We start from the raw sequence: 21,810 nt of genomic DNA on the forward strand, positions 1-21,810 counted from the left end.
AAGAAATTGAATCAGGGCAAAAATAAGTTCTTTTAACTTCCTGGTGCATTCCAGGTATTCAATTACTTCACCCACAGCATAGCTTGGTCAAATAATAAGCAAAGAAAAAAAGAAGTTCCCCAGGAAACACTTGACCAACATGCCAGAAAAGCACTCTGAAGTGGTGCACGATTTCTGCACCAATGATAACCATGAAAGTGTTATTGAACAGCTTTCCCAGGTGAGCATTTCCCTCACATATTGTGGATGGAGTAAGTTAGAGTTTGTTCTTACACCCTGCAAACCATTACCAATATTTCTTAATTTTTACATATTATGAACCAATGGCACAGATTCCAAGCAAACAGTCCTTAACAGCTCTCTCCTACCTTCCCTGAGAATACCACAGTGCAGGCACCCCATTATTGCTGATGGCTCACTCCTGGTGTTTTCATGGGTCAGGTGTGGGAACTCCATGCAGGGAGTCAGAGCTGAAGCAGGTGTCTGCTTTCTGTCCCCTCCACAAATTTGGAATTTTACCCTTTTCTAAGACAGTGCAATCTCTAGACAATTCCCAGCCCTACACACCTCCCCCTGTGCAAAGCAGAGTGGGCAGGCGTTTTCCCAGGCTCTTGCAGGCACCTCATTCTGTTGTCAGGCTGCCTTTTTTAAAATTTTGCTTTGCTATTGCTATTTCCATTTTTAAAACAGAGTTTGTTCCCAGATTTCAATGTTGTGCTTTGTTAAAGACTAGTAACTGATCATCAGGATGTTGTTTTTGCTGCCACGGCTTCTGCTTTTAACTTGTGGCCACGTTTTCAAGGCCTTTGTCATCCCTTAAGCTGCACCTCATAACAAGAAGCAGCTGGTATCAAGCTCTGGCTCACACAGCAAGCTTTCATTAACAAATTAATAACAAACCCAACAGGCCTCACACATTTACTCAAAGGCCAGGGCTTTTTACTAGCACTAAATAAAGTTCTTTTAAAGGGCTGCTGTGCACCAAAATGCACCATGAGTTACACTGTGCCAATGTGCTACAGCCTGGGTTCTGAACGACTGATGGCGACGTCGGCTTAGGGGCTGCTACGGTCACTGGAGCAACAGGACTGAGCTGCAGCTACAGCGAGGTGCAAGGGGAGAGCAAACAGCTCCACCTGGTGTAGCAGCGTGTTCCCGTGATTCTGCTGCTCACGGCTCCCTTCACTTCTGCAGCATGAAAATGCTTGAGGATGGGGTTGTTCAGTAGCAGTTTAGGATCTTCTGAGAACAAGCAAATGAAGTAAACACCTGAGTACTGTGGAGATAGTAAAAACACCCTGAAATAAGTGTAATATATTAACATAAGGGTTAATTTTTGCTTCCTTAAGAAGCTCTTAGGTTATTATCTCCTCTATTTCAAAAGCCTGGTAGGGAGCCTATTGCTGTGGAGAAAACCAAACTACACTGCCAAAAAAGCCACTCTATAGTGCAGGAGTTGCACATTCTCCAGCAGTGGCAAATTAAAGATGTTTTCAGGTACAAGGAAGATGGAGAGAGTCTATTTACAAGGGCATGTTGTGACAGGACAAGGGAGAATGGTTTTAAACTGAAAGACAGGTGTAGATTAGCTGATAGGAAAAAATTCCTTACTGTGAGGGTGGTGAGGCACTGGAACAGGTTGTCCAAAGGAGTTGTGAATGCCCCATTTCTGGAAGTATTCCAGGCCAGGTAGGATGGGGCTTTGAGCAACCTGGTCTAGTGGAAGGTGTCCCTGCCCATGACAGGGATGTTGGAACTGGATGATCTTTAAGGTCCCTTTCAAAACAAGCCCTTCTGTGATTCAACATTTTTGGTTCTCTCATTACAAGAATCTTTACGTCACTGAAGCAAAGCTTCAAGCTTTTGACTTAGAACTTTCCAACTTTCTTTTCTCTTATTAAACATGCTAATTCCTAATTTCATATGATGCTTTTCATCTATACATGTTATGACCCATTTTGAAAGCAGTTAAAAATATACAAAGGTTAGAAATAACTATTTATTATGAAAATAATGTAAAAACATTTGTCTGCTCCCTGAACTATCAAAATATACAATGAAGACTTAATTCTCTAGAAAACAAGGAAAAGTGCTTTGTAGTGGATGAAACTTCTTGTGTAATATACATTTTCAGCATAAATATTAATAATCTTCAAAGTCTTGCTGAATATCATTCAGTGCATTTGTAAGTCGTCGTATTTTATTTTCCATGGCTTTTTTATTGTTTGCCATTTCTTGCAGAAGCTCCCGCATTTCTTCTTCAACAGAGTAGACCTGAAAGAGCACAGAGACATGAAGTAGAATTCTTGCTTTGTTTAATACACCTAAACCCATATAATCTTGGCAATTTTTAACACTGGTAAGCAATGCAAGAGTTACATGCTTATGTTTGAATATGCAACACATTACTCTTGATACTGGATTCAGAAGCAGAATTTCTTCTTTAAAAAATGTATTAATCTGCTAGGAGGTAGCAAGTACTGTATCAATACAGAAAACTTACTAAGGAAAAAAGCACCAGTGGTCATGTTAAGGAAGAATGCAGTAGATGACAGAAACAGTAACAGTTAAGGTTGGCATAGGTGAGTTAAATGGATTATCTGGCATAGTCAACATTACTCTTGCCTGTATGGATAAGGAAATGTTTAGCTATTGATTCATAATAGCTGTATAGAATGGCACTGCACTTTGCTTGAATATAAAACATTACAATGGCACAAGTCTAGGAATTTTCTTGCTGCACAAAGATTGAGTACTAAACCAGGACTGTTTCCATCCAGTCAGCCCAACAGAGTCAAACAGGAGACTTCCAAGCACCACTCTTGTAGCAGCTGTAGAATAAAAATGCAAATACAATAAATGTATAAATTGAGTGTTAAAATTACTTTTTCATTTGCTGCTTCAATTTGTTTTTCCTTTTCATTTTCCAGGTGCAAGAGTTCTTCCTGATGTGCTGCCAAAACTGACTCAAGTTTTTTTCTGAAGGCATTATCCATTTTATGAAGCTTTTCCACAGCAATCCTAAAAAAATTATTGAAAAAAAAATCATAGTCCTGCAAACAACTGAAGTATTTTGCTCTGTCCAGTTCTGCCTTTGATAAGGTTTTAATAATGTAAGCATGAAGACAATTATATACTGGCATCAGAAGTGTTCCATCTGCTCAAGTACATTTTCTCAAGTACATTTTCTAGCTTTTTTAGGACCTCTGGCATTCTCTAAGGAGAGGCATTTAATATCACTAGCAAAGGTTATGAAGATTAGGGCTTGCTACTGTCAACATGGGCAAGAACTCCACCTATTTTCAAACATCTTATGCTTTTGGTTCCCAAGAAGTGAATGAACTGTGTGATCCTGTGAACAGCCTGTGAGCCTGTGTCTCACAGAAATAGGAAAGTGTCTCCTTCACCACAAAGAAGCATTTCTTTAACTGCAAGCAAATTCTGCTTATAAGGGATAATTCTTAAATATGCAGGAACAAAATGCAAGGCAATTTAATACAATTAATTTACAACAAAATTTTGAAACAAACCAGAATTATTTAGAACAAAAATTTCAGTTTCACTATTGATCTTCTGACAGTTTCAAACCCCAATACTATTGACTGTTTGAGGTGGTTTGTTTTGTTTGGCTTTTTTGTTACTGTTGTTTGTTGTTGATTTGTTGTGGTTCTGTATTTTCTTTTTATGCAGTCTTATTAACTAGCTGGTATTTTCTCAAGAATAGTTGTGAGGAAGGAAGAAAAACATGAGAAGGTGGCCAAAGAATAAAGTAAAAATCATCAGTTTAGCAAACTTCTCCATCATTCCAGAAGCATATGAAATAATTTTTCAGATTATGAGTACTAGTTTCTGTATCATCTCATATTTAACTATTAATTGATTGAAGAAATTGACAGTAAGAGGAACAAGAAAATAAATTTTAAATCTTGCTATTTGTATGGGAAAAGAATGACAGGTAATTTAGAAACAGTCTGTCACAGACTGAAACAGTGATTAACAGACAGCAGTTGGGCAGGAGTGTTGATCTGCTGGAGGGCAGGAAGGCTCTACAGAAGGGATCAGGGCAGGTTGGATTGATGGGACGAGGCAAAAAATAACCTCAAATATGAGGTTATTTTCAAGGAAAATGGAAATAATGATGTTCAGATGCCAAATGCTCTAACTGAATGCCAATTCCATAAAGTAAGTCACCTCTACAGCAAGAAATCCTTCTAGGCCCAGTTTGTAAATGAGCTCACCAAGTAGTTAAAAAGGTATTACACATTCTTTCATCCCATAATCAAGCATTTCTGCACAGTTATTAATAGTGCAACTCTACTGGAACTGAGTAGTCACAAATAAATTATTAAAGTGTTTACCTTTGAGTTTGAAGACTTTCATTTCTCTCTTCAATCAGCTTCTTCTCTTTCAAATCAAAGTTCTCCTTCATTTGTTTAACCTGCACCTCCAGCTGGCTTAACAGCTCTCCTTTACCTTGCCACCTCTTTTTCAGTGCACTGAAAATAAAATGCACATACTTACAATGAATGTAAATACTACTTCTTAGGAAGGCAGAAGAGTTTCTCATGCTTCCATTTTTCCTCATTTCTGTGGGGTTTAATAGCAAGCAAGAATAACTTCAGAGCAGTATTGCATACAACAATCCCAAAGAATTATTGTGATATTTATGTATTACCTGTGTGCATTCTTAATGTCATCAAGTTCTACTTCTTTTTCTTCTAGCAGTTGCTTTAATTCCTCTTTTCTTTCACTTTGCCTTTCTAATTTTTTCATTAGCCTTTCACATTCAGCAGCTTTTTCATCCAACTGTATTTGAAGCAGTTTCTGAGCTTCCCGATTTTCTTCATGGTGTTTTTTGATTTGTTTATCTTTTTCTTGTAAGCCCTTTAGAAGATAAATATTTTAGAACACACAAACTCCCTTAACTTTATTGTTACCCCTTAAGAGTATGTGTTTAGTCTATGATGGAATAAAGCAGAGAACAACATAAAAGTTTACTCTTCTGAATCTATGAAAAACACTTAGTAAAGTGGTAGTCAGTTACTTAATCTTCATCTGAAAGAAGTCTGAATTTAAAAAAAGTCATCAAAACATTAATCTGAAGTTGAAAGCAAGATAAAAAAGTTATTTTGCACTCTTATTCTACATAAGAGCTGAATAAACAACTTATATGTAAGTCACTGAGCTCACACTCTGTAACAATGACTAATGCATCTAACTGACTGACATAACATGCTATAAAACTTCGATCATTAAGCTGAAGTTTTTCTAAATGAGACAAATGGAATTATTGGGACAAAACATATTACTTCTGCTGCCAAAATACTATTTTACAAGAACAAAATAAATAAAAAATATTTATGTTGTAAAATAAACGTCAAGCAAACTTTTCAAAATTATTTTTCCTTTTCTTTTAAACACTCAGAATTATGCTATCCTACTTTCACCTCTTGCAAAATCATTATCAAGAATACACTGAAGCAAGGCAAAGAGAAGGTCTGTACATAAATATGGTTCAATGAGAGATGCAAATAGTATCACTGTGCATCTATTTAATAAAAAGCCCTCTTCTGCTCTCAATGAAATGGTCACTGACAGTCTGATTGTGATTTTTGAGTCAGAAAACTCTAAGTGCAGACCCAGCTTTTATCAAAGGGTTTGTGATAGCTAAAATTAACACTTGCAGTGAAAGTTAAGGACAAAAATTGTCAGATGTGGCACTTACTTCTTTTAGTCTCCTAATTGTTTCTGTCTGATCATCCACTATTTTGTTTTTAATTTTTATGGTATCACTGTCCTGTTCCTTTTGCTTTTTTAATGTGTCAATCTCATTTGTTAAAACTTCAATTTTTGCCTCCAGTTTCCCCCGATCTTGTGCAAGATGAGCTCCTGGACAAAACAAGATATTGATTTCAAGATGTGGAATGTTGGGAGATTGGGCTGGGGGAGGCAAAGGTAAGAACCTTACAAACCAAAGGTTTGACTGTTTTTCTCACTGTAGGGATTTAATCTATATAACATTTAAGAGGAAATGCAGAACTGAAGGTCTCTGTTTTATCCTTTATGAAAACTTCTCTGAAAAACAGTTGACAATAATTCTTACAGACCCCTAAAGACCACAAGGTGGTGCTGAATCACAGGAATGAAAAATGCCCAATTTTTTTCTCCTAACATTTAACACTGTTTTAAGATATATACTGAAATTTCCATATTAGATTTCCCTACCAGACAAGAAGCATTACATAACATTATTTACAGATCCTTGTTTTTCTAGTTTCACGTTTAAAAGTTCTTTGTACAACTTCATGGCATTTTCACATTTTCAGGAAAGAGATTAACTGTATTCACAGCTGACTCCCACAACTGCTGTTACAGATCCTGTATCAGCCCATGTGCCACAGAACATTTATTGTTGCACATCATCTTTACACTGGGTAAGATCAGGAAGGCATCCAAGGACCGTGTCATCATTAAAACTCTATTGGAGTGTTTATTTGACATGTAAGATATTGAACACCTTTTTTTTTCTTCTGCAAAGGAAAAAAAAAAACATTATTTTACCCTGTTCTGCCAACTCCTGCCCCCATATTTTTCTTTCCATTTTTAATCCATCAATCACAGATTCCTGGGCTGTCAGCTGGGAAATAAGTTTTGTATTTTCCTTTTTTAGAAGTTCAACTTGAATAGCCTTTTGTTTGTCCTCCTCAATCACAGTTTCAAGTTTTCCAGTTTGACACTGTACAAACAAACATTGGGAAAAGACAGTAAGATCATTTAAAACAATATGCAAAATTTCAAATTAATACTAAGGGGTAATCCCAGAAAACTGTAAAGCTGACTTCTAAATACCCACTCTAAAGTATTAATGTCATCATAAAAAAACAGTTTAGAATTATAAATGCACAAGTCAAGAAAAGCAAAGTAAAGTAAAGATATTAAAAACTGAATCAGAAGAAGACAGAAGCTGGGATATATTTTCACTTCCAATGATAAATATGTATCTTCAATTATCCCAGCTACATTTTGTTTTACAGATTACAGCTATTTCATATAGGTATTTTTCAATTTTATTCTTAAAAGCGTCAGTGACTGCCAGAATCGTATTCTGTTTAACAACAAAATGTTTGGGCACCCTAACAACAACAACATGTAGAAGGGAGATTAGAAACAGCTGTGTAGGGGTTGTATTCCACCCAAGTTTTAGCACAAAGCTGGACTGGATCACACAACCATTCAGAAGTTAAGTCCTTTAAATTAAAAAAAAATATTTACAGAGAATAGTATTAGAATATGTTACCATAAAACAACCGTGCCCACAGGATTTAAGATTAAAATCTGACAGTAGATAACAAATAATACTAATATTATACAACTAGGAGATACTAAGCTGCGAACAACTACACTGCATTATTTGTTCAATTACTGTTTTACACTTCATGTAAGTGACCAGTGCAGAAGCATGTTCCATTTCTTTGAATTTATAAGGGGTCAGGGCTCTTAATGTAGTTTTGATTGACCAACTGATATGTAAAAACTGCTACTGCTCAAAGGGCAAGGAGTGCACTTTCCAAAACATGAGTGAGTCGACATTTTTCTATATGGGGAGCAGTGGTTGTGAGAAATAGAAGTGCAAGATGCAAGAATAAAGGCTGACGTGCACTACTGCATTTCAGTGCAATAGGAAACCTGTATCTTTTAGTTAATCAAGCTTGTATGGAATCATTAACTTTTATAGAAGAAACATCACCAAAAAAAATCTGTGTTGTTGAAATGTTTTGAAACAAATACCTTTAGGTTCGCTGTAGCTTCTTCATTTGATTTTGTTAATTCTGCAATTTTTGCTTTCTGTTCTTCCACTAAATTTGTCAGGTCTTGGATCAGACTTGCCATGTCTTTTTCCCTTTGTTCCAACTCCAACAGGGCTTGTTTGTGTTCAACTAGATCAGCAGAAGCTTTTTCAAACCCCTGTTTTACCTAAAATTTTATAAGACAAGACTTGAAAAATGCTAACATTTGGAAAAAAAAGTGCATATATAAACATAACTGACATTTGAATTTCAAGTGAGGACACAGAAATTCATCAACTCTATAGGAAATTAGTGAATATCTGAAACTGGTTTTTTCCTGTTTATTTGTGAAACTACAACTTGAAAAACTGGTTCTACCCAGCTGCTTATTTGTAAAAAAACCCCAAACCCAACAAAACATAACAAAAAACCCCAAACAAACAAACAAAAAAAAAAACCCCAACACACGGGAAAAAAAAATATGGGTGGATGGGAAGCAGAGCAGAAAAACCATACTTGGGAGCTAAACACAATGCCTTGATTTAATGTCATTGTTAAAATTAACATTAAAATCACAAAAGAAGGACAAAGTTAATTCAAGACTTTTTTTCTTGTAACAGAAAGAGTTGAACGGTAAAACCCCTGTCTATTCTCTCTTCTCCCATCTATTTAAAACTTATTTAAAACAAAGAAAACCAAGTTTAAGGTAAAGAATTTAATATTTTATTTAACATATAAAAAATGTAAATACTAGCCACAGAAATAAATTCCTTGAGGAATTTAGCAGGTAAGTTTTCAATTTGAGTTTCAAAATATATATCCAAAATTCAATTTTGAAAATTTACACAATAAGGAACTATATTACTAAATACATTTGTATATATATATTTACGATAACCTTATTAAAACACAAACCAATAAAGAGGTTTTACTGTAATTAAATATATTCTAATTGAAGTCAACATATTTTAAAAGAAATCAGTAACATCAGACAGAAGGGGTTTTTAAAATTTCTTTTGATTAAGTGATTAAGTTCTACATATGAGCAAAAATGCTGGGGTTTTTGAATGCTGACTTGGCATTTGCTGTCATTGTTCTAATGACTGATATTTCAAACCTTTATACCAGTATTCTTGCATGAATCCTTGGAGCAAAGATCATAGGGATAAAAAACCAACCCAACAAAATACCAAAAAACCACACCCAGAATATCCACCCAAACCCAACACATTTAAGAGAACTACAACCCCACCTAGTGTGAGATTAAATGTTCTCTTAGTCTTACCTCTTTAAACCTTTTTGTTTCCATAGTTAAAGCTAAACGAAATTCATCTTCTAACTCTCTGTACTTCTGGTTTGACATGTTAATTTTCTCCTGCAATTCTCTAACACACTGTTCATGCCTCTGCTCCTCTTTAGCCATTTCTTTTGACAAAGCATCCTGAAATTCAGGTCCATTTAAAGCAACTCGGGTTCCAAGTTCTTTCCTGAAATTACCAAGCATACACTTGAGATATGAACTGCAGGATCTCACAATGCTGTTTTAATTCATTTCCTTGGTCTTACTGAACAAGGATAATGAATTACATAAAAAATGGGATCAATTCCTTCATCTCACAGACAGCCTTCAGTCTCCTCTGACAATGGCCCCAGCATGAGGAAAATTCTGTTGACTACTGTTAAAAATACCCAAAGGAATATCCTTACTTTTTAATTCAAACATTTGTAGAAACTATTCAATTGTGCTTTTGCTGTGGTTTAGCACTTGTATGCTTTGCTGTTAACAAACATCTGGAAGTGACACTGGAATCAAGGAAAAGCCCCATACAGCCAGACATCCTATTTTGCAGTCAGTCATTCCTTTCACCTTCACCCAACAACTGCTGCTATTCACTCAGACCCAAAACCTGAAAAGAGCAGCAACAGGGATCTAAAAGGACAATGTTGAAGCAAATGTACCCCATACTTCAACGCTACTTTAAAGCAAAAAAAAAAAAAAAAAATCCACTGCCCTTCACATTATATCTTTTGGAGCTTTATGAGGTAATTATTTAAAGTTCTCAAAATAAAGCGGTAAGATTCTTCCCATCTAAACCTGCCATTTTCTTGGTGACTGAATACATTTTCCCTTGTACAATTTAGCAAATTTAACTAGCTTATTTTATTAATAACCTTCCTTATATAATACTATACCTCATGGTATTCTTGATATAGTTTTAACACATATTTGATTGTATTAGCTGAACACCACCAGAACTTAGCCTCAAGTATTCTCCGAAAAAGGGAAATTTTCAAAGAGGAAAATAGCCAGGCAAGTAACTCACACACCACCCAACAAGCAAGGTTCTGCAGAGGCTGCAGAATACTTTGTGTTTTTGTAGCACATGCAGCTCTTCACTCAGTAATTCAGATATGATTTTAATTTTATCTGATTATTCCTGGATTACAGATCAAGTATTTAAAATAAAGACTTTGGCCATATTATAAGAGAAAAACCTTTCATGTGAAAGGCTGGAAGTTGCCTACACGAACTTATGAGTCAGGAATCTACAAGATATTTCTAAATGAGCAAGAAAATGTGTGGGAAGACATCTACATTTTCACAATGACCATCTCTCCCACTCATCAAAAAACCCAAAACAAACCAAACCCAAACAAAAACGCATCCATACTTTAGAACACATTTTAAAAACCATGATGGCAACACAAGCATCTCTGCTAACTTGTGAAAAGAAAATAATGACTCCATACCTTTGCTCTTGCTCTCTTAATACAAGAAGTTCATGGAGTTGTTTTACCTTTTCCTTCTGTTGTCGGACAGATATTCGAAGTAACTGTACTTCTCTTTCATTTGCTGATGCTTTAAGCTCTGCTTCTTGCACCTGTTTCATCTGTATCATAAAGACAAGAGCAAGATTTTCTTAAAACTGTATCTAATTGTCATGTTTTATACTAGAACAAAAAGGAACAGGTGCCTTCTAAGAGTTTTTGTTTGGGGTTTTTGTTTGATTTTATTTTGTTTTTTTCTTAATATATTGTAACACTTGAAGAAATTTAAGATAAGATGTTTAAAGTCTTAACTTCCTACAACTCCAAAAGCAACCTTGATAAAGAACCAGCGACATTTACCTAATTTGTAAAGAACTTCAAGGCGTCCTGCAGAAGTGGAAGAAGAAGGGTATTGGCAGAACAATTTCTGCAATTAGAAACTCTATTTTTTTTAGTACTTGTATTAGTTTCAAACAAAACATTTTTAGATGTATTCAACATCAACTGCATTTTTTAAACACTCCACTTTTGTCAAAATCTCCATCTTTCTGATTAGTACAGTTTAGAGCTGCTGAACAGAGCTGCTTTCTAATGATTTTACAAAAAATGTAGAATTGGTATAAACACCAGATGGCATACTCCACTTTTCCATTCGATGCAAGCTTTTATGAGTAATTCCATTTTATAGACTTAAGCCTTTTAAATACGAAACTCTTTTGTGATTCAACATGAAGAAAAAAGATATGAAAAAAAGTTATAAAAAAGGTTTTGATTACTCATTAAATGGTAATTCAAAATCAGGACAATTCAAAAGGCTAAATTTTTATGTTCTACATGTTAAGCCTTTTCATGAATAATTTAATAAGTAACTTAGACACATCACACTGTATTCCTTTGTTTTGTGGAAGAAGTGAAGGAATTCTCTCCTAAATTGAAGCACTTAAAAACGTCAAGCAAGAACACATTTTGACGAAAATGTCAAGGAAGAACAAGGGAATAGGGTACACATTTAGAGGCATAGTAAACTTACTCATCTTGAAACCCTTCAAGAAGTCATCTGCTAATGCTGACTGAAGGCCTTAAATAGTGGTGGCTACATGGAGTAACCATAATTTACCTCTGAAAGTAATTGCTGGGATGTACAATGAGAAAGCTCTATGGAATATTCTAGAATTTCTTAATCTTGGAATTGATAGAATAGGCCAAAGGTATATTAAATCTGAACATTGAAAAACAGGATTTAGTTTTGAGAGCATCATGATTATTCTTTGAAACATAATTATTAAGGAGTATTTGCTACAGGATCTTAAGGACAGGAACAAAGACTTTCCCTTAATAAAAACAATGTTGCTACCACCAAAAGGGATGACTTATTTCTACAAACTCATCGAAAGAAAAATAAAAAGCCTCATACATCAATGAGGTGTTTTCATTCTTATAGGATAGAAAAAACCACACACACACTAAATTTAGTACTTTTTAAACTGACAGGCAGATATCTGATCTAAACTGAAGATCACTTCTAGATTCCATAATAGCTCCAGGGTATCTACAGCTAAGGAAGAAATGGAAGAGCCACTCAAGTCCCCAACCAGGAGCCTAGAATAGAGGGTACTTGGATGGGTTTGTCAGGACACTCCCTGATTTTCATTCCTTTCAGGGAACCTAAACATCAACACTTCCTAGAGCACCACACTATCAGTTCAAAGATTTTTCAGGATGGATATGTTAAGATTCATTTTCTCTAAGTTAAGTGACATAGGAATGGACTATCATAGGAATATAAACGAACAAAAGGAGTATATATTGGAGGACAGTGAAAATTCAACAATTAATTTCTCAGAAAGAAATAGTGGCAGTATCTGGTCCAGCATCTTGATCTTATATATTTGTATACTCAACAAAGAGCCTCTGACTACAAAAGCATCATTATCTTCTCCAGCTGTAAAAATAAAACCAAAAAAATCCCAAACAAACAAAAAACACAAAACATCACACAAACTAACCAGAATCTTTCATGTTCTCAGCAATTACTGTTTTGTTCTGGTTGCAATTAAAAGCATCTAATTCTTTAGACCAGTGAAACAAATAGAAACACCAGATTTCCATCCTAGTAGTAAGATGTCTGTGGATTTTAGCAACTTTAAAAACTTGTCTTTATCACTCAATGTTTTCAGAAAATATCAACTCCCAGTGTTAAAAGTACATAGGACTTGTTCTCCTTTATCTTAAGGCCACCATAAAATTTATATTTAAAATTTGTATTTATAAAATACATTAACTGACAGTTTAAATAGATACCTGTTATTAACTACAACTATGCAGGAAAAAAAGCCCCAGATTTTATTGTGGAAAACTCAGACTCAAGGTTGGTAAAATCTAGTATTTCTCTGTATTCAGGACTATGGTAGCCACCCTGTTGCCATTGCATAATTTACTCACGAGAAATATTTACCTCTGCTGCTCGCTGCTGCAACCTCTGTGTCTCCATCTTAGATAGTGTTTCTTCTAAAGCTTGCATGGCCTTCTGATATTCTGCTTCTTTATTTCTTGCCTGATTTAGCTCATTAGTAAGTCTTTCAGTTTCACCTTTCAACTGTTGGACATCTTCTTGCAGTCTTGCTTTGGCATCTCTCTCTTTCAATACCAATTCCTTTAACCTGAGAATAAACGCAGTGAAGTTGTATTATAAATGTTTTACTTGTAAGTTTCATGCCAAATACATTGAGAAAAAGGCATTAGTAGCTATTGTAGCTACACATCTTGTTTTTTACTGTGTTTTACTATTTATAGCACTGTCATATAAAACTGTTTAAAGAGACATAAACTATTAATAAAGTCATGTGTAGCATTACTATATGGAGATTCATTTTAAAAATCCTGAGATGGAGACAACCTCATAGATACATCTTCTAGGAAATGACATTCCAGTATTACTTTGCTTTACAGGAACATAATAAGCCTCTTAGAGAAGATGGTATAAATGTAGATGGGTATAAAATAAAGGTAGGAAGTGAACCTAAAACAAAAAGGGAAAAAAGGGAAATATTCACAGTCAGTCGTGGATGGTAAGTCAGGAAGCACGTGGCTTAGTTCTTCCTAAAAGAAAATGAGGCTTTGATAAATACAATACAGTTAAGAAAAAGCCAAATGGAGCAGACATGTCCAAAAATAAGGAGATCTTTGGAAAAAAAAAAAAAAAAAGCTGCTGCTCAGAACACACAAGGATGATGACATCTTCCTCTCTGATGATGTGCTAGGCTTGCCCTGCACAATACATTGCCTATGGGCCAACTCTAGCCTGCCAGAAACATTTTTGTTCTAATGTGCTGTGCAGAAAAAAGCAAAGAATGCTCTAGATGTATGTGGAAAGGGAGACTGGGACACAGAAGGCAGAAGTATGATATGGGAGTGCTACTAGAGCTTGAACTGAAGGTCTAGTTATGATACAGGTTGTTTGGAAAGTAATGGCTAGAAACAGAGGAAAGTGGCATACTGATACTGTTCTGTGACAAGAACAGGAAGAAAGTTGCAGAAGAGAATTTCACTAGGTAATACTCAGAGAAATTTTAGCACTACTTCTTGATGCCTTATTTTCCAGTATATTGTTTAAAGCTGTCCTTGTTTCTTAAGCCTACAAAATGAATTATTGGAAACTAAAACACCCACCATAACAAACTCTTAGACTATAGCATTATTTCCCTACCTGTCTCTAGTGAATAAAGCCATACTCTGAATATTCTTTTCTTCTTTTGCATGCTTCTGTAGCTCACTGACACGCTCTAATAATTTCTTCTCTGCTTGCTCTGCCTTCCACCTCCTTTCTTTCTCCTGATCCAGTTCTTGAATCAGTGCCTTAGCAAGAATATGATAAGCATCAACTTACTAGGAAACATTCAAACATAGCCAAAAATGATAAACAGTATTTATAATTGTAGAACAAGACTTTTTTGTCTTTCTGGAATTCATGGATGACAGAAAAAAGTGCCAGCAACCAGGCCAAAAACTCCCATAAAGGTGAAATAAAATACATCCTCTCCCAGCTGGCACTACAAGAACTCCACTACTTTTGATAATATCTACATGCAATTATTTTTGTCACCTCCAGTTTTAGTTTGACCAGGAGACATATGTTTGGCTTCAGATGAAGATGTATTTAACTTGAAATGATGCAAAACCTACTCGGTATGTTGATTCCTCTATGTGATTTGAATTACATTCTTCTACTTTTTCCATATTGCTCTGTCTTCCAGTTATTATTTCAGCTTTTCTTCCCACTACTTTAAAATGAGAGTCGTTCTCACTGGAGCACAGACACTTCAAGGAACTCTTCTTCTCTTCCTTATATGCAGAGCTTAAAAAGTGAATTCAGACACTTTTAAATGAAAAAAATGTACAGTTTAGTGCAGCAGCTAAATACTAGAGAGTATTTAGAAAATAATTTGCAGACCACAGAAACAGCTAAATTCAAATATTCAGCTCTAAAAAGATACTTACAACTAGCAGATGCTACCTAAAACCATCTCATGATCGCATAAACACAAAATAATTTGAGAAGAGTACAGTAGCTGTAGAGCTGAAGTGGCTGACTGAACAAATATATTCCAATTTGTGTTGCCTTCTACTCATCACTTCTGATATTTACTATACAAATCAAAAATCACTATGGCATCCTCAGCTTCATCAAAAATATTTATTCTTGAGCATTGTTCTGACACCATGAATCTTTTAATTACTCAGTTCCATCTGTGGAGAATTCTTTTGCCACCACAATTTAAAATAAAGATGGAAACATAAGCTGTTAGGATTTTGAAAGTGTTTGTTTTGGAATCTTCAGTTCAATTTCCTTCTCACCTGAAGAAAGAAACAGCACATGTTTCTCATGTGGAGAAACAACTGAATGAAGCCTCAGTAGCTACTCATTTTCAGGGTACTATTAATTAACTTGATTTACTCAACCTACCACTTTTAGTGAAATGCTTCAATTTAAAACTATGTTCATGTTGACAATATTCAGTTTAATTAATTTTGGCTTTATATAGTAAACACTGAGATACCTGTCAGTAATTTTCTTCTTGAGATGACTTGCACGACCTTTTGTAGATAAGGCAGTTTTACGGTAAGTGGGGATCTTGCTTCCTTTCATGACCTTTCTGTTGTTCTCTTTTCCACTTTCATTGTCACTCTCAGAAGTTGGATCTGTGTCTCTCTTAGCTTTGAGAGCACTTGGAGCAGCTTCCTGTCTTGAACTATCAGATACCTAAGAAGACATCAAAGTTTTAGATACAAATTTTACAATTTCTGATTGGCTAACACTTATTCGGGTGCAACTTTTTAAAAAGTTCATACAAAATAATTTTGACAAAAACTAAACAACTGCTTCCAGTTCTTTACTTTTACAATCCCTTCCCTCCTTGCTGAAATATTTTATATTGTTTTGAAACTAAAGTAAACCCAGGATGCTTGAGAACGTATAGTTGTTTCCATTTGAAATACCTGAAGTTTGGTAAAATCCTTAGGCGGTTGGGGAAAAATGTAAAACAAACACAGCACATAAAACCAAAAAAGCCTTGCAAACACCAGTACCAAGCAAACCTGACAAAGTTATGTTGTCTACGTTAACAACACAAACTAATATGTGACAAGCGTATCAAGTTGACCTACTGGTGAAATTAATTTTCACCAACTGTATAATCCAGGCACTTTGGTGCATTTCATGTTTTACTCTGGTTCAGCGAGTACATAGATGGTTTCAGGATTAAAATAAAAAACAACATAAAAAGGATTTTCTAATACAACATGATTGGATAGCTCTGCTAGTCCCATACGCTATGGTTTTTATTCTGTATGGAATGATTTATGATTCATGATACAAAGTGCAATCTTCAATTTTAAAGACTCATTTTTATTTTATTCCCAGCTTCTCAAAATGATTAAGAACACATTAGCACAGTCAGCCCATAATACCAGTAGAAATGCTCTAGTCTGGTTCAGCAAATTTTTCATTATCAGAAAGGCACATCTTATCTTACAAACAAAACTTGCTGTGCAAGCACGGAAATAAAAAAAATCACCTTTTGCAGTATCTGTAAAATCTGATCTTCTATTTTTCTAATCCTCATCTCACTGTGTATTTTATCAAGCTGGGTCTTTTCGGGTTCAGAAGATGAGACAAGCTCTGTGGAGGAGCTGGTGGCACCTTGCACTGGTATCATTGAACGCTGCCGAAACTGAGCCAGCGCCTGGTCAATGTGTGGTGTCGCCAGCGGTAAGGGAACATTGTTCTATCAGAAGATAAGACAACTCTGGTAGCATTAATACACTGCATGCAATATAAAAATAGAATGTGTCAATTTTAAAACTAGTACACACAAACTATGGCACCTGATCTTGGGTGGAAGGGCACCCACATGAAACCAAAGAGCCCAAAATGTCTTCTAAACACTGCAAATCTGAACAGTTTTCTTCTGCCAGGTCCACTGGTTCACCAGAAGTATTTCTTCCATCTAGAACTGTTAGCTGGGGCAATGACTGAAGAACAGTTTCTCTATAACCTTAAGAAAAAGACCACATTTAAATTGAAATCAACTTTCCAAGAAGACACCTGGTGTATTTTAGGTACCTCATCATCTTAAATGATTCATTGCATTTTTAATGTAATAAAAAAAGTAGTGAGTTATCTACAATTGTCTCACCTTTCCCCTCCCAAGGCTTTCAACAGACAACATTACAAATTATATCAACTGGGAAGCTGCCTGCCTAGTTCTGATCTACACAGGGATTTCCCAGCCACCATCAGCACACTGCAATTGCACAGACATCAGCCTACTGCACCCAAACAGTTGTACCAAGTGGAAGGGTAGATGAATGTAATAGAAAAGCCAGTTTTGAAAGGGCTTAAACAACTTCATCCTTTGTCAGTGAATGAAGTAGTTATGAAACCATAAAGCACAGAAGTTAGCACTTTTCATTTATTAGAATTTGGGCTGCTGAACACTACAGTTTTGAAAGTGCCACCAAAGACATAGATATGAAGAGGTACGTTAACACTTGCAGAAGAAAAGTAGTGGCATTTTCTAAGTTAATCAGATAACTTTAATAGTCCTGTTACTGTTTCTGTAGTGCCTGAATGTATTTGTAAAACCTGATGAGTGCATTTAAAAACATTACTTAAAACCTTATTTAGCTTTCCTCAGTAACACCTGGTGTTTCTTTTTAAGTGTACATACATTACACCTGTATCAATTGTATGCTCATGATATGATTGCTATTTTGTATGGCTGTAATTCCTACTGTCCTACTCTTTAAATTACGTTTGAACTCTTGCAAAAGCATCAATCCTCCACTTCCACCTTCCTGTAAGAGATTTTCCTCTCTTACACACAAAGAAAATTAAAAAAACCTACACCAATATAAAATGCTACAATTTAACTTGTTTGAACTTAGACATTTGAATGAACCATAACATTTTAATGGCCTGAAAAACCTACCCCCAAACCAGAAGCTCAAATGCAACTGAAAGTGATGCATCCACATGCATTCTCTAACTTGTCTCCAAGCTGCCTAGTGAAACACCTGACACCTATTTGGATGACAATGCTAATTACTGCAGAGGATCCAGAGTCTGTCACTGCTAACCGAAGCAGGGGGAAAAGAAGGAAAAGCTAACTGTTACTTATCTTTCTCTTGCAGTCTCTAGCAGTAGCAGACTACCTATTTGTGTCTGCCCTCTGCCTAAAAGTTCAGTATCTCTACATACATTCTTTGAGTTCTCCACCTTTCCAGCTTATAATATTAATACTCCTGTTCTTTCACTAGACCACATGGCTCAGGGCCCCCTCCAACCTGTCCTTGAACACTTCCAGGGATGGGGTGTCCACAACCACTCTGGGCAACCTGCTCCAGTGCCTCACTACCCTTCACAGTAAAGAACTTTTCCCTAATATCTAATCTAAACCTACTCCAGTTTGAAGCCATTCCTCCTTGTCTTGTCACTACATGCCCTTGGAAAGAGTCTCTCTCCTTCCTTTTTTTAGACTCCTCTCAGGTACTGCAAAGACACAATTAGGTCACCCTGAAACCTTCTCTCCTCCAGGATGAACAATCCCAATTCTCTCAGCCTTTCCTCACAAGAAAGGTGCTCCATCCCTCTTATCATGTTGGTGGCTCTCCTCTGGGCTCACAGGTGAAAATGTTGAGCCTTATCAAAGCATACAATTTACAATTTTAAGAATATGCTGTCGGGAAAAAATGATTTTTTAAAATGGCAATGAATTCATTTTGACAGAATTTAGATTTCTGCAGGCTGGCCAGTTTATGAATGAATTTGCAAGCTTCAGAAAACGGCTCACAGCTTAAAGGAAATCACTGAGCTAACGAGCACAAATGATCTCCGTAAGATCAGATCCATACCTGCTACATGACAAACGGGATTGGCTTTTCCGTTTCTGTCCAGTGTGAGGTTTGTCAAACAGCGCAGCCCCTTTGTACACTCAAGTAAGTGATTAATATTGCTTACACAGTTGCTGTGAAGGTCAATGCGGCTAATTTTATGTCTGGTTCCATGAAGGGATCGAAATCCTGGAAATTTCAGGAATAAAAACCCAAACAACCACAAAGTCACGTTTTCTGCTACAGTCCTAGACTATGAGGTTTAGAACAAACAGCATCTTGTTGAAAAATATTCAGTAAATAATGTATCATAACTAGAAATGAGAGAACTACACTTGCTCCATATTCCTTCTCTACACATTAATTACCTATGCTACTCTACCACAGAGTACAACACTTAAGCTACTTATGTGAGCTAACTTTAAAGAAACAGATTAATCTCTGACTGTTAAAAAGCATGTAAAAATAAACCTTTTCCTTCAAGTTTCATTTTATAACACAAGCTCACTAACAAAATTGTTATCAATGTTCTTTTGATTTTCCATTACAAGTTCTCTTGATTTTGTAGCATGAAATCATAAGAACAACTGACCATTTCAACAGAGATATATAAGAGAACTTCCATTTCATATGCAAAGTTGCATTTTTGTTCTATAAAAATGAAAGATATGAATATTTTGGAAGTAAGTCTGAAATGTTTACTGAACTACTTTCTGAACAAGCTTGGCCTCACCAAACACAGAAGAATAAATTCCAGTTCAGAGCAATCTTTGGTGTTAAAAACTTTAAAGCTGAGAAGAGCAGCAATTGCCACCTGTATTGGTATTATTCAGTGAACTGGCACTTGAAGTGCTAGAAACTTCTCAAAATACACTTGGTCAAGTTTTTCAAAATTAAAGTGAGACAAATGCTTTGTATTGCACAGCACATGGCAATATTACTTACCAGAGAGATCATGTATGCGATTATATGACAAGTTCAGCATAGTTAAATTAAAGAGTTTTTCCAGTCCTAAAAAAAAATGAGGGGAAAAATAGAAACAGGAAGATTTTCAGAAAAATGCACTGTTTTCATCAAATCCAAAACTTGCAAAGTGAACCTTTAAAGATCATAACTAAAAATTATTACAATCATCTATAATCATATTACAAAAAACAGGTTTTCCTTCTAAATTTAAGCATTTTGCTATGATAAGGCTTACCAAGACTATACATACTCATCTTAAAATTCACTTTATAAAATGGCTAGCATACTAACGCATACTAACTCGGTATAACCTTAATTATAAGCAAACATTCCAGAAGTAAACCTTAATACGACTCTTAGAAAAACCTTCGTAACTTGCTAAATGGATAGAAATAAACACTGCAGACCCTCCACTTTGGTTAGCAGGTTGCAGGATAAGCTCAGGGTGCGCAGCTTAGCCAGGGAACCGAGCCCCTCGATGCGGCGAATCTGGTTTGATGACAGATCCAAGTGCTGCAAATTCCGGAGGTGGTCGAGCCCTTGGATCCTGGCGATGAGGTTACAGTGGGCGTTGAGCGTGTGCAGGTCCGAGCTCAGGGACACATCCCTCAGGCTGCGGAGAGAGGAGCCCACCGTCAGCCGGCAGCTCGGCCCTGCGCCGCGGCCTCCCCTCTCCCGGCCCGTCCGCACTCACCTCTTAACGCCCTTATCCAGGAGGCTGAGCTCGCCGGGGATCCCCGCCATGCCGCCGGGCCCCCGCGCTGACCGCATCTCGCTTCAATGCTCCCTTGTCTCCCACGGCAGCGCTGCCCGCCTTAGGCCGGGACAAAACGCCTCAGGGCCCCGCCTCACGGCCCCGCCGCCGCCGCGTCCCGCTCCCGCCGCCGGCAGGCGCGGCCGCAGGGAGGGGGCGCTGCCGGAGCCCGCGGGGCAGCGGGGGACGAGCTCCGTGCTTCCACTGCACTCCCTGCCGCTCTCCTGCCGCCCTCTTGCCGCTTCCCGCCGCTCTCCTGCCGCTTCCTGCAATGGGCCCAGGAAGGGGCCGGGTTTAGAGACCGGACTGCTTGGCATTCTTTTCGAGGGGACGTGCGGGGGGCTGTGGTGTTTTTTAGAGCTCACCCGGTGTTAAGAGTGTCACAGAAACACAGAACATCCTGAGGTGGAAGAAACACACAGGGATCATCGGCGGCCGTCGCCGGGAGTCACACCGTGTGCCTGAGAGCACTGTGCAACTCTGGCAGGCCTGGAACTGTGGCCACCTGCCTGGGGAGCCTGATCCCGTGCCCAGCCACCAAGGGATAATGTCAGTGAGGTTTTCTGAGATTAGGCAGCTTTGTCAGAAATAAAAAAAAAATCCTTACTAAGATGCTGTTTTGGAGATTCTTTGAATGCCTTTCTTGTAGTAGAAATCATACGCTAGGATGATCAGTGAAAAAAGTTGCGTCTGTACTTTAGGATTCCATTGAGTTGTGAAAAATGCATGTATTTTATGATTGGCTTTTCGCAAATATTAAAATGAATATTATATGTGTTGTGTTAGAAAGTAATGCTGTATTAATTCTCTTAAGTACTGTGTTAAATATAGTTTTAGGTTATAAAAATTGTTAAAATAGAAACGATGCTATGTAGGATACTTTTTTTTAAAAGAAAGGACTCGCAGCGAGATAGCAGCCACAGGACACCTAAATCTTTCAGAGAAGAAGAATTTATGGCCCTCTTATCAGAAGAAACGAACTTCTTCCCGCCTCGAAGGTGCTGTTAGGATTGGAGAAGAAGTTGACGATGACCAGACAGAATCCTGTATTTGAATGGAATTTATGCATCATGTATGAAGTGTATGAATATGCAACAGGCTATTGCTTTTAAGGGTTAATCCTTTGTTAACGGGTGTCCTTTT

General features: G+C 36.8%; 1 protein-coding gene across 3 annotated transcripts; it reads right to left on the reverse strand.

Annotated features, from left to right (window-relative positions):
• Positions 1 to 1,985: 1,985 nt before the first annotated feature.
• Positions 1,986 to 20,937, reverse strand: LRRCC1 (leucine rich repeat and coiled-coil centrosomal protein 1). Of its 3 annotated transcripts, none has more exons than XM_077188288.1 (19): positions 20,608 to 20,937; positions 20,321 to 20,526; positions 19,893 to 19,958; positions 18,969 to 19,136; positions 16,941 to 17,110; positions 16,631 to 16,840; positions 15,614 to 15,816; positions 14,739 to 14,910; positions 14,263 to 14,411; positions 13,012 to 13,216; positions 10,539 to 10,678; positions 9,073 to 9,274; positions 7,789 to 7,974; positions 6,562 to 6,736; positions 5,726 to 5,889; positions 4,676 to 4,884; positions 4,359 to 4,496; positions 2,886 to 3,021; positions 1,986 to 2,274 (listed from the first exon to the last, which is right to left on the reverse strand). In XM_077188288.1, the coding sequence occupies exons 1-19, from the start codon at positions 20,682 to 20,684 to the stop codon at positions 2,143 to 2,145; spliced, it is 3,108 nt and encodes a 1,035-aa protein (XP_077044403.1). In that variant the 5' UTR covers positions 20,685 to 20,937; the 3' UTR covers positions 1,986 to 2,142. The 3 variants fall into 3 exon arrangements, 2 of the variants coding, with proteins under 2 accessions (XP_077044403.1, XP_077044409.1); XM_077188294.1 differs by having other exon boundaries at positions 16,631 to 16,798; positions 20,608 to 20,933; XR_013184729.1 differs by lacking the exons at positions 1,986 to 2,274; positions 4,676 to 4,884 and having other exon boundaries at positions 2,887 to 3,021; positions 20,608 to 20,933.
• Between the last annotated feature and the right edge of the window lie 873 nt (positions 20,938 to 21,810).

Source organism: Agelaius phoeniceus, chromosome 1, assembly GCF_051311805.1.
Source record: "Agelaius phoeniceus isolate bAgePho1 chromosome 1, bAgePho1.hap1, whole genome shotgun sequence".
In the NCBI taxonomy this organism is placed as follows: domain Eukaryota; kingdom Metazoa; phylum Chordata; class Aves; order Passeriformes; family Icteridae; genus Agelaius; species Agelaius phoeniceus.